The sequence below is a fragment of the Gavialis gangeticus genome, unplaced genomic scaffold (genome assembly GCF_001723915.1).
Source record: "Gavialis gangeticus isolate Ggan-Ray unplaced genomic scaffold, GavGan_comp1, whole genome shotgun sequence".
In the NCBI taxonomy this organism is placed as follows: Eukaryota; Metazoa; Chordata; order Crocodylia; family Gavialidae; genus Gavialis; species Gavialis gangeticus.
This window is the reverse complement of record NW_017729032.1, coordinates 154430590-154443010: the sequence shown is the minus strand read 5'-3', so window position 1 is coordinate 154443010 and position 12421 is coordinate 154430590. Positions and strand designations below refer to the sequence as shown.

The following is a 12421-nucleotide window of genomic DNA, read 5'->3' as shown; positions in this document are numbered from 1 at the left end:
CAATGGAGGCCAGCACCTGTTGGCTGTCGGCCAACCAATTTGAAATACATCACTAGTTGCCGGGCAGACTCTAGCCCACCAGGTAGATGCCCCTCACCCAGGTAGCTGATATCAGTCAGGTAGGCAAAGGGAGCAGGTTTTCCCCCCTCCCTCAGGAATGTATCCAGCTCAGGTTTCCTGAAGAGATAGAGTAAGGATGTGTCTCCTCTGCTGGGCCCATCCTAATCAAATTGTTACACACAGAGATTTTGGGGAGAAACAAAGGTGGCTTCCTGCCACATGGTCCCGGGTCTTGCTAATTTTAGTTTTTCATTGTGTTGTAGAACAGTCAGAACTCAAGTTCCATACCTGTGAGTTCTATCAGGAAAATAAAAAAAACCTTATTTTGTCATTCTTTTCATTTGCCCACTCTCCAGTTTCTGCTGTGGGAGAAAAAAGTAGAAGAGTGAAAGGGAAGCTCAGGTAGAAGGGAGATGGTGAAAATCCCAGCAATTTCCCCTTTGATTAACCAAATTCTTCTGTTACTGTGCTGGAAGAATGAGATTCTTCTTGGCAAACATTCTGTTTTTGTTGAAGGTTGGTTGAGGCAGGCTATCAGCTGTTTTTCACGCTGAGGTGCATCATATAATGAGATTACATTCTCAGTTTTAATGTCAGTTTTATAATAGAATTTTGTTGTGAGTGTAACTTGCACAGTCCAAACTCGCCCTGGAAATTGGGCTCAAATAAATTCATAACAATCAACTAAAACTTTTCTCCTGAGTCTGGCTGTTGTTCCCACAGAACAGTCAATCTCCGTTATAATCACAGGGAACAGCAAGGAGTATGCAGAGCCCATTTAAGATCAACACCTGTTACCAGAGCTCAGTTTCAGAGTGTAGACAGATATAACATCATGCATTAAGGTTCTTAAAAGTGCAAAAATAAAAATGAGCGGACAAATGATGCATAGGTCTATCTCACTACAATTTTTCATATAAAAATAACTCTCACTGTGCTTTCAAGTACTTCAGGTTAAATTTGTCCATTCCACCAGCACTTAATAGGAAATTGGACATCCATATAGCATCCCATGATGTTTAGCTTTCCACCCCTCCCTGCTATGAGGCTCTGCACTTTTCACCCCAGAAGACTCCAAAGGAACACTTGGGATCTCTGTTCCTTAGCCCCCTTGAAATAAGGTAGTACAACAGCATCAATGCTGTTAGTGAGATGGCATTGGTGGGAGGGAAGAGCACTACTAATTGCTAACATGGTACAAACTAAAAGCATGTCACGTTCTGCCTTCAGTTGAAGTGTTTTAATGTACATCTGTCCATATCTTCAGGCATTTGATGTAGCTGATTTTGGGGTTTTTTCTCATTTCATTTTCTACTACTTTGTGAAAAGAATAATTTTAATTTGTCATTTTGGAAGACAGAAGACCAAGGATTAAAACTACTGTATTTTTAAACCTTATGGAACACACAGATACAGTGGGCACATCTACACATGCAATTAATTCCAGTAATACACTCCAGCGCATATTGCACCAGACTTTATTGCTCCTGGGCACCGCATTTGAACATGTGCCTGGGACCACAGCATGTTAAGGTGGGTCAGAGCCGCCCTGGCTGGTAGGAGATCTGGGAGGTCAGCCTGCCAGCCCAGGGCTGCTCCAACCTGGCTTAACATGCTGCGGAGGGGCTGGCTGGGGCATGAAGTTGCTCCAGTGTGGAGCTAGCCATCAGGCAGTCACCTGCACTGAAGTATCCTTGTGCCCCAGCCAGCCCTGTCAGCGTCTACACGTGTGTTGTAGACACTGAAACATTTACTGCAGAGCAGGCAGCTCCACAGTAAACAATTTGTGTAGATGCACCTAGTAACTATGGACATATGAACTCTGAACACTGACATTATGAGACAAAGGAACTTTGTTCGTAGCTTAAGTTCACACTGGCTCTTTGAAGCTTCCATAAGAATGAAACTAGTTTTCAGACTTTAGAAAAATAAAGGTGCCTTAAAGAGTGCAAATCAGTTTGCCATAGGGAATGGAAGGTGACAAAACAGAAGGGAAGGGAAAAACATTGGCATTTCCCTACATCTGGAGGGATAACAGGCTGGAATCGGGCTGTATGGCAGGTGGCATTCTAGAAAATGGATAGTTCATTCTAAGTGTATATCTACAAAGCAAATCAGTGTGACTGATTTAGCTAGTGGAGATAAAAGTGAAGATGGAATGAAGGCATGGGGGTTTTTTGGCACAGGCCAGCAACCAGAGTACAAGCCCATCAGGAGTCATGAGTAGGAATTCAACTATCAGAATTGTCATGCATTGATTTGTGGGCAGTAAGGGTCTTAAATGCATTTGAGGAATGCTGGTTGGAATCGCTTTGGAAGGCAACACCCATAGACCTACTCCAGAATATCATGGATACATCTTGCAGGCTATATTGCTCCTATCAAGTAAATCTTACCATGAATGTTATCATGTGTGTGCATGCATAGTGTGTGTTAGCATTACATTCATAGGTTGCAGAATCTCTCTGGCTAGAACGATCCATTTGGCTTGCAGTATGGATTCCACAATGTTAATGCATTGGATGTAGGATTATATTAAAGATTCATTTGTATTAATAAGTAAGATTTGGTTATTTAGTTATTCATTGTCAATAAATAATTTAATAATATCTGTACAGATACCTTTGTCAATTGCTAGAATATTCATCTTAAACATTATTGTTGCTTCTAGTAAGAATCTTAGTTCATGGAATAAGTACTTATTTTTGTTATTACAAAAGATATGTAATAACCAAAACTCTGGCTTGCATCCATAGATGCTTCTCAAGCAAATCCCGGGATGTCATTCTCCCCTTGTACTCGGCCTTGGTGAGGCCACAGCTGGAGCACTGCGTCCAGTTTTGAGCTCCACAATTCAAAAAGTATGTGGAGAAGCTTGAGAGAGCCCAGAGAAGAGCCACGCACATGATCAGAGGTCAGGAAAACAGACCTTATGACGACAGGCTGAGAGCTATGGGGCTCTTTAGCCTGGAAAAGCGCAGGCTTGGGGGTGATCTGATGGCCACCTATAAGTTTATCAGGGTGACCACCAGTATCTGGGGGAACGTTTGATCACCAGAGCGCCCCAAGGGATGACGAGATCAAACAGTCATAAACTACTGCAAGACCGTTTCAGGCTGGACATAAGGAAGAATTTCTTTACTGTCCGAGCCCCCAAGGTCTGGAACAGCTTGCCGTCGGAGGTGGTTCAAGCACCTGCATTGAGCACCTTCAAGAGAAAATTGGATCCTTATCTTGCTGGGATCCTATGACCCCAGCTGACTTCCTGCCCTTTGGGCGGGGGGCTGGACTCGATGATCTTCCGAGGTCCTTTCCAGCCCTAATGTCTATGAAATCTATGAAATATATGACAGGAACGATGGGTATGTCTGCACATCGCCCTGTGGTGACGTAGCGATACGCTAGGGGAGGTTACTGGAGCCATAACAATGTCGCCTTACGGTGACATATAGATGTGCCCTATGCGACTAATTTGACTTTCTTCAATAGTGTTTCTGAAAGTTGTCTCTACATGTTTGCTCTTAATACAGAACCATCTATGTGGGAAAAGGTCTAAGGAGATCATGGTTTTTTAATAGAAATAGCTGAATCTGGAAATCACCCAGCAATAGTCTTTCAGGATATAAAGTTCATGGAAAAGTGTTCTGAACCTGAACAGTTTCTAGGGTAAATAGGTGGAGAAAACAGAACATTCTTAAAGAAACACCTTCTACAACTTAAAAAGTTATCAGCCTTAGTCAAAGAGCTTTGGTCAAATCAGGTTTTATAAATTCTAAAGCCACTCAGTACATGGCCTACAAGGTATTAGAATTATGTTTAAGAAACTTTCTTTGGGCCTTTGTGTACTTTATTGTGTGTGGTAAATTTGGAGTACAGTCATTAATAAGGTGACTGAGGGGTTGATGGTGACCGAGTGGTTACTACTAATCCACTAATATATATATTAGTGGATTAGTAGGAACCCACACACACACACACACACACACACACACACACACACATTCATTTTAATACGTTTATATATACACGCACACATATTCATTTTCATGCTATTATATTAATATTCTATTAATATTATACGTGTGTGTGTGTAGGTGTGTATGTATATGTGCATATAGTGGTGTTTCATTGTAATCACAGATAAATGTGGATTTGGGGTTACTTTTTTTAAAGCAAAAATTGGGAATTCTTTTACATCAGAGAAAGCCAGGATCCCGGCTGATTGGAGATGTGTATTGCATGCAATTTTACTTCAAGAATGCTGTAGTTCAGGGAGTGGCAGAATTTAGTTATTAAAAAAAAATGTCTGACATATATGGGAGTTTGCTACTGGTGCAGATATTATATTGTGTGTTAGCTGATATCAATTCCTCTGGCTGTTTTTTGCAAAATTAAACCGTAGTTTGACAACGATATTGGATTGTAGATGGGAGTTTGTATGGGGGTTTACTTTGGGGAGGGGGGCGATATTACTTGTGTTTGTTTTTAATTTTAAAGTTAGCTTTCTAAAAAAAAGCACTAGATAAACTCACCTGAATGATATTCTAATGGAATATAATTTGATGTAATGTTTATGTGAAATAATTTAGCACTCACCTCAAGTGTGATGATTCAGCACGATAAGAAAAGCCTGATTTGCTGCATCAGAAAACTGAAAAAAGTGAAGGTTTCCATACCTCATTAATATGGCACCCTTGCATTCAGTATACTGTGTATTATTATCCTTTGGTTTCTATGAATATGAAAATTTTTCCAATGAATACCTAATAAAGGGATAAATGGGTACCTGCTAAAGTGATAAATGCCTTAATGAATAGTCCAGATACTAAGTAGCCATATTCCTTGTGGAATGAAAAAAATATATAAATAAATAAAAGGAACCTGTCAGTCTGTATAGTTTACTACCACTGCTTTGCACATTTTTTTTATTCTTCCTTATCCTGATTGCTGCCAATGTTGGTTGTGGTCATAAACTCTTGTAGTTACATAGTTGAGTGAGGATTTCATTAAAATTGTTTCTCACTAGGAAAGCTATCTGAAGTGAATATTACTCACTTAATTCTATGTACATTTGTTATTATGGTCTTCAGTACATAACTAACAGAATCAAATGAGTAACTAACACCAATCTTATTTATACCAATTATAGATTCTACAGGGCCAAGAAGCCACATTATGTATGACTCGTTGACTAACATAAAATCTTAAAAAATCATTCTTGGCGGCCTGTTAAAGTTTATTAGTTATTGTAACTGAACTTACATTACAGATACTGTACATTCACTTGACGTAGATTTTTATTCAGAGAGAAAGCTTGTTCCCATGATGTGGACATTAGTTTATGACTTAGGAAGCTAGATTCCTCTCCCTGCTCTGCCACAGACTTCCTTAGCCTTGAGCATGTCACTTAGCATTTCTCTGCTTAATTTCCTTATCCACATTAGTGTGTAAAATACGGATAATGCACTATTCACTCAAATATAAGATGACCCTGATTTATAACATGACCCCTCAATAATTAAATTCTATATATGGAAAACATACGTTTCTGATAATTTTCCAGGTATAGAATCTAATTCTTGGAGGTTTTCCTTGAATTTGTCCCCCTCCCTCTGCTACAACAGAGAAAATAAATCTGGGGGAGTCAGGTGACCCCCCCTGCTCCCTGTCCCGTGCACTCAGATTCTTTCCCCTGAAACTCATAGATTTCATAGACATAAGGGCTGGAAGGGACCTCACAAAATCATCAGGTCCAGCACCCTGCCTAAAGGGCAGGAAGTCAGCGGGGGTCAGATGACCCCAAGCAGATAATCATCCAACACTTCTTGAATGTCTCCAGAGTAGGTGTTTGCACCACTTCTGAGAGCACATGGAAGGAAGAGGTAATTTAGCAAACCCAAATCCACTGGAAGCCCTACGAGTCTTGTAATTAGCTTCCCACTGGCCAGCTTCCAATGGGAGGATCTACATGCCTGATTTAAGGAAATAGGGAACTCCTCCCTAGCTTCCTCCTGTAGCCGTTGGCTAAAGGCAAGAGGCATCCAAGCCCCAAGTCCTCTGGGTTTGGGCCTGCACGTAGTATACCTACCAGCAGATTTGAGAGTATCTGAAGTCCCAGGCTGAAAAGTCTGGGGTAGAGGATACCTGCTAGTTGTAGCACCACATATGGTGTTTGACATACAGTTAAGTACACATTAGTATGTTTGCCCTATGCTCATTGTTGGTGGCCTTTAATCACCTTCACAGTTCATTTCCACTATTGAGCACATGCTGCTTTTGGCAGCAGTTTGATGATAGTGTATTTAATGAGGTTTCCTTGTATACAAATGTATGAGGAGGAGCTTTTAGTCCCCTGACTAATTTTGGAAAAAACCTCATCTTACATTTGAGCAAATAAGTAATAACTCCCAGGGGATCTGTAAGTTCAAATAAGGGCCACTTAAATGGTAGAACAATTCAGTGTGCCATTTCTGTTCGCCAAAATGCAAGTTAGGTTAAAGTTGTTCAATTTTTGCTGGAGAACAGTGAGGATTGAGGTGTGTTGTTTTGTACGTTTTGAGTTATTAGCACCTTTAGAGACTAAAACCAAAGAGCAAATCATTTGATTTTAGCAAGGTATGTAGTAGAAGACAGTTTCATAATGAGCTTCAATTGATTCATGAGCTTTTGTTCTGCAAGTCTAATAGCCTTGTCAGAGTGAGTCTCAAGATGAGGGACGCACTGTAGTGAACTAAATTGCTAATTATTTCATCTGCATAGTCATTAGATATTGATGTTTAATTACGACTAGACTTTGATAGGCTGTAATAATAGAATAATTCATTCTTATAGTAAACTGTAAAACCATACTAAAAATAAATCATATAGAAAAACTAGGCCATCACTTCTGTCTCCATCCATTTCTACCCCTGCTTCCTTACAAAAACTTTAATATTTCCTTCTGTGTGTTCTTATTGACAGCCAAACGCTTAGCAATGTATCAAGAACCTGATTCAGAGGAGGAGGAAACAGCACCTAAAGGAGTAACATTATCCCAGCGGGACAGTATCTGCAGTCATCAGAGTGTTAAGGCTGTCCATAGAAGCCAAAGTACAAAATCCCACCGACGCACTGGAAGCAGGGCTGAAGCAAAAAGAGCAAGCATCCTCTCCAAACACACTGCATTCAGCAGTCCAATGGTTAGTTGCAAAAATTAAATGTATTTTGTTCTGAATTTTTCAGAAAAACTTCCTTGAAAGAGAAAAGATAACTCTATGGTTTACTTTTCATCAGTTTCACATTGCTATGAAAATATATTCACATTGTAAATATACAAATCCACTCTGAAATTGCCAAAAATAAGTCATTCCATACTTTTACATATGAGTGGCTCAAGATTATTGTTAAGTAGAACATCTTATAGGCAGAAAAAGAAGTTGAAGTGATGTTTTCTAAATGCTATACATCAACACTTGATAATACGAAAGGAAATTCTTTGAGAAGTTGTCGTCTTTGATGAGGAGGATGTCCTTTTAAAACCACACTATCTTTTCTGCATCAAGCATTCTGCCTTCTTAGAAAAATGTTTGTCTTTGGTCTGAAAATGTGTAAGAGCTATTTAAAAGGTGGAGGTTGTATGACATGATGTATGTATCATGTAAACTGCTCTCAAATGCAGTGGTTAAAATACAGTGGTACTCAATAATTTCTGTATATTAGCAAACAGCTTCAGAGGCTTCAAGCTTTTTAAGTGTTTTGATATTACATCCAGCTTTCATTTTCATTGCTGTCTTATTTTTTCACTATATAGGCCTAGATGTTGTGTCAGCTAACAGTACAAGACAGTAGAATAACTGCTTTATGTAAGAGTGGGAAAAGGAAGGAATTTCTATATGCTGTTCTGATTCATAGTTTCGTAGTTTCTAGGGTTAGAAGGGACCTGAGCAGATCAAGTCCAACCCCCTGCCATGGCAGGAAAGAGTACTGGGGTCAAACGACCCCAGCAAGGTGTACGTCTAGCCTCCTCTTAAAGACCCCCAGAGTAGGAGCCAGCACCACTTTGCTTGGAAGCTGGTTCCAGATCCTAGCCGCCCTGACAGTGAAGTAGCGTCTCCTGATATCTAGCCTAAATCTACCCTCTGCCAGCTTGTGACCGTTATTCCTAGTCACTCCTGGCAGTGCTCAGGGGAACAGGGACTTCCCCAGTGCCTGCTGGTCCCCTCTGACTAGTTTGTAACAGGCCACTAGATCCCCCCTCAGCCTTCTCTTGTGGAGGCTGAACAGGTTCAGGTCCCGTAGCCTCTCCTCATAGGGCCTGCCCTGCTGCCCCTGATCATGCGGGTGGGCCCTCCTCTGGACCCTCTCCATGTTGTCCACATTCGTCTTGAAGTGTGGCACCCAGAACTGGATGCTGTACTCCAGCTGCGGCCTGACCAGTGTCGCGTAGAGGGGGAGGATCACCTCCTTGGACCTGCTTGAGATGCATCTGTGGATGCATGACAAGGTGTGGTTGGCCTTCCTGACTGCATCCCCACAGTCAGGATTCCATCCAGAGTCCCCAGATAGCTGAATATTTTGCTAAAATCATCAGTAATACAGAGCTAAGAGCGCTGCCACTTACATTAAAGTTGTCATCATTACACTTCAATATCAACAACTTGCTGAAATGAATGGAGCTGTTTGCAGAATTCTTAGAGCTCCTGAGATGCCCTGCCAGGACATGTTCACAAAATTAAGCAGAAATGCTCTTGAAATGCATGAGACTGCCATAGAGGTGTTATACAGCAAACAGAACCAGCTGAGTCTGAGACCTGATGAAACTATTGAAATACAGAAACTGCAAATTGTTAATGCTGTTCTTTTTTTTGTCCATTTCAAGGAAAAAGACATCACTCCTGATCCTAACTTGCTAGAAAAAGTGAATGAATGTGCAAGATACCTGGAAGTCATGAGAAGCCATGAACAGCCATTATCCCAGCTCAGCCCTGAACTTTCAGACATCTTTGACTTCTTTATAGCTTTGACTATCTGTAATACCGTTGTTGTCACTTCTCCAAACCAGCCCCGACAAAAGGTAGGTTAGAAGGATGGCATAGTGGAACAAATAAGTGCTTATCTGTTAAATAGGGAGTTACATAAGATTGTCCATTTCAAGAGAGAAGGAGAAGAGGTTATGATGCAGTTCTCAGTACCAATTCACACTTCAGTAAGGAAAACAGTCTTTGTGAGTTAAAGGTTAAGGGTCAATCAGTTGGTCAGTCAAAAAAAAAAAAAAAAAAGTACATCAACTGATTTATTTACCCCAAGAATATTTTTACATGCACCTGAAATTTTTTAAGCATTTCTAAAATCTTTTCCTTCTGGAGTTCACCTATTGTACTTTATTAAATTATATAATTTGCCAAATTTAGGTTTCTTTGTAAGAGTCCATTGCAGTGAAAGCTATATAAGAGCTCCCCTATAAATCTTTTGCCTATATTAACTAAATGTATAAAATACTCATATTTTTAGAAAGATGTTTTAAATGGAGATGTGCTGGAGAGAATCCCTTGTACATCTTTCAAATGGAATGAAATGTATAATTTGGACTAATTTTCATAGCTGGTGAGTGTAAGTATTATCATTTTCTGATGAGAACTGAAGCAAGGCAATCCTAAGTTAATATATAACAAGATGATGTTGATGATGATAGTGATGATGATGATGTAACTTCTTATTAGACCTGACTGGAAGGTGCAATTTCCATTTTGTGAAAAATCTATTTCCATTTCAAATTGGAACAAAAATTTGGAATTTTCCATATATAGTAAAAATTCTAGCAACAAAAATATTTGGAACCATTCAAACATGTTGATAATGTTGGGGGTTTTTTTCAATTATGTCAAACCATTATGAATTGTATATAGTATTACGTTTTAAAATGAGTAATGCTACACAATAGCCTAAATAAAATGGACTAAATTGGTAAATTCAAAACAAGATGTTTCAGCACTGAATGTAAAGAGAATCAAAATAATTTGTTTTAGCTTTTTCTTGGCTAAAATGTCATTTGAGATGACAAATTCACGTAAAACATTTTGATTACTACAACACTATTTCCAGTGGAAAATTATTCCATTGAAAGTACTAGTTCCAATTACTGTACATACAGAATCCACGTTTTATATTAATGCTAGCTTTTGAAGTGTATTACCAGTGTTAGTTCACTAGTAATATCCATTTGCTGATATCTGAAAAGATAAACCAAAACCAGTTTGCTGGCCTCACTCCCCTCTGTCCCCACCATCATGGTGGCACCTCACTGTCCCACTCCGCCCCCTCCAGCCCTTTCCGCCACCACCCCGTGCTGCCATTGTCTCCAAGGACCGAAGCATGGGGAGGCCAGCAGCACTGGCCTTCCCCCCCACACATACACACACTGTCTCCACTGTCATGGTGGCACTCTGTCCCCTCTGTTGTACTCCCTTCCCACCCCTCGTCCTGCTCCATCACCACCGTCATTCTCCCCACATGCAGCACTGGCAAGAGCCATGCCCTTCCGGGAGCTACACTCCCCCAAGAGTGTTACAGACAGACATACAGACAGATGGACTAAGCCCTTTGTATACATAGAATTGCTCTTTGATATTGATTGAAATTCGCATCCCTAGCTTGAGTTAGGAAATATAAAGGTCTATTCCTCATGTATTTTTTCTTTGGCTTTCTTTGGTTTTTATTTCCCAAGGTCAGAGTGCGATTTGAATTGAAGTCTCCAGTAAAGACTATAGAAGACTTCATTCGGAGATTCACTCCCAGCCGCCTGACCGCTGGATCTAACAGCAGTAGTTCATCGAGCTTGGCTACCAGTAAATCAATGCACAGATTTGGTTCTAGTCTTCTTTCATCTACATCTACTGAGAGCACTTTATTAAAACTGGAAGAGAAGCTGGCATACTCTGTGCAGATGAATAACAATGGATATAGTGCACAGCAGGAGAAAAGGGCTGTAGAGATTGGGCCTGAGGAAGGAGAACTCCGTTATGAGGCAGAGAGTCCAGATGAAGCAGCACTTGTCTACGCAGCTAGGGCATATAATTGTACTCTGGTTGGAAGGCTGTCTGACCAAGTATCAATAGAGCTACCTCACCTGGGAACGTTAACCTTTGAAGTCTTACACACGCTGGGCTTTGATTCCATCAGAAAGAGAATGTCAGTGGTGGTTAGACACCCCATTACTGATGAAATAAATGTTTACACCAAAGGAGCGGATTCGGTTATTATGGATCTTCTTCTGCCTTGTTCATCAGGTATAGCTCTCTTTTTCTTCTAATACACTTCTAAATAACTCAACATAACAGATTGTGGTTCTCTGGTATACTGGCATGTATGCATAGAGATGTGAGAAATCTCTCTTCTTTTATAATCTTCTGCTGTTGATAACCCCTGACATTTTGCAACTGGATTATTAGTCCTTTGCCTAAAGGTGTATGTAATTGCTTTCAATTTGAGATCTTACAATGACAGGCCTTGTTTCAAGTAAATACTTCTCAAGATATGGTGATTTATCTTTCATCTAGTACATTTTTCCAGCATTGCTTGCTTATTAAGCAGTTTTTGAATGAAACCTAGATATTTCTTCTTGCAGCTCCTGTTTTCATTATAATCAATAATGATATCTTATCTTTTGTGACAATACATTTATATATTAGTATTGCAGCAGACTATGATGCTAAGTGGCATTTTAAATGTATTAGCTATCAAGTTGACACACAGGCTTCCAGAAAGTAATGAAGCATTGTTTAGGTTGTAGGGCTCTTTTTTAAAGAAGCAGATGATTAGCAGAGAGCGAACTTCTAACTGTGAACAGGTAGTTCATCTTTTTAATTAAAAATACTTTTCACCTGTCTCAAATAGATCTATATGCTACAAACTAGAAGTGATTTTAAATAGCTGCCAGTTTTAATCAGGTAGTTTTAAAGATAGCTTGGCTGGCTTTCATACGTTTATTTGAGATGCAGTTTTTCAATTTGCATGATAGGCCATTTGCTATCTGTGCAATATTTGATTTTTTTCCACCATTTAATAGTTAACTCGGGGTCAATGAACAGAATTCAGGTGGATTACAGACACTTCCTGTGTGTTACATTCTGCATTTGTGGTCACTTTAAATTTTACTGAAGGTTCTTGCAGTGAACAATAGTGGAAGAATCCTACTGTGTAATTTTTGTTTAATCAACTAAAACAAAATGCTGGCATTAGATTTCTGTGTTACAGAAATATTAATCAGACAACTGAGAACCCCCTTGTGCTTTTCTCACTACAAATTATTTACAAATAAGCTTTTCTTTATTCTATTTTCATTTTATTTTCTTATTTTTCTTTTAAAGCTTTGATAAGTTTTCTT

General features: G+C 39.6%; 1 protein-coding gene across 1 annotated transcript in view; it reads left to right on the top strand.

Moving 5' to 3' along the window:
- ATP10A (ATPase phospholipid transporting 10A (putative)) overlaps positions 1-12421 on the top strand; it is a 244694-nt gene that overhangs the window by 189528 nt on the left and 42745 nt on the right. Inside the window, exons 8-10 of the mRNA XM_019525228.1 lie at positions 7021-7238; positions 8918-9112; positions 10763-11324. Coding sequence (XP_019380773.1) covers positions 7021-7238; positions 8918-9112; positions 10763-11324 — 975 coding nt within the window. The remainder of the gene's footprint in view (positions 1-7020; positions 7239-8917; positions 9113-10762; positions 11325-12421) is intronic.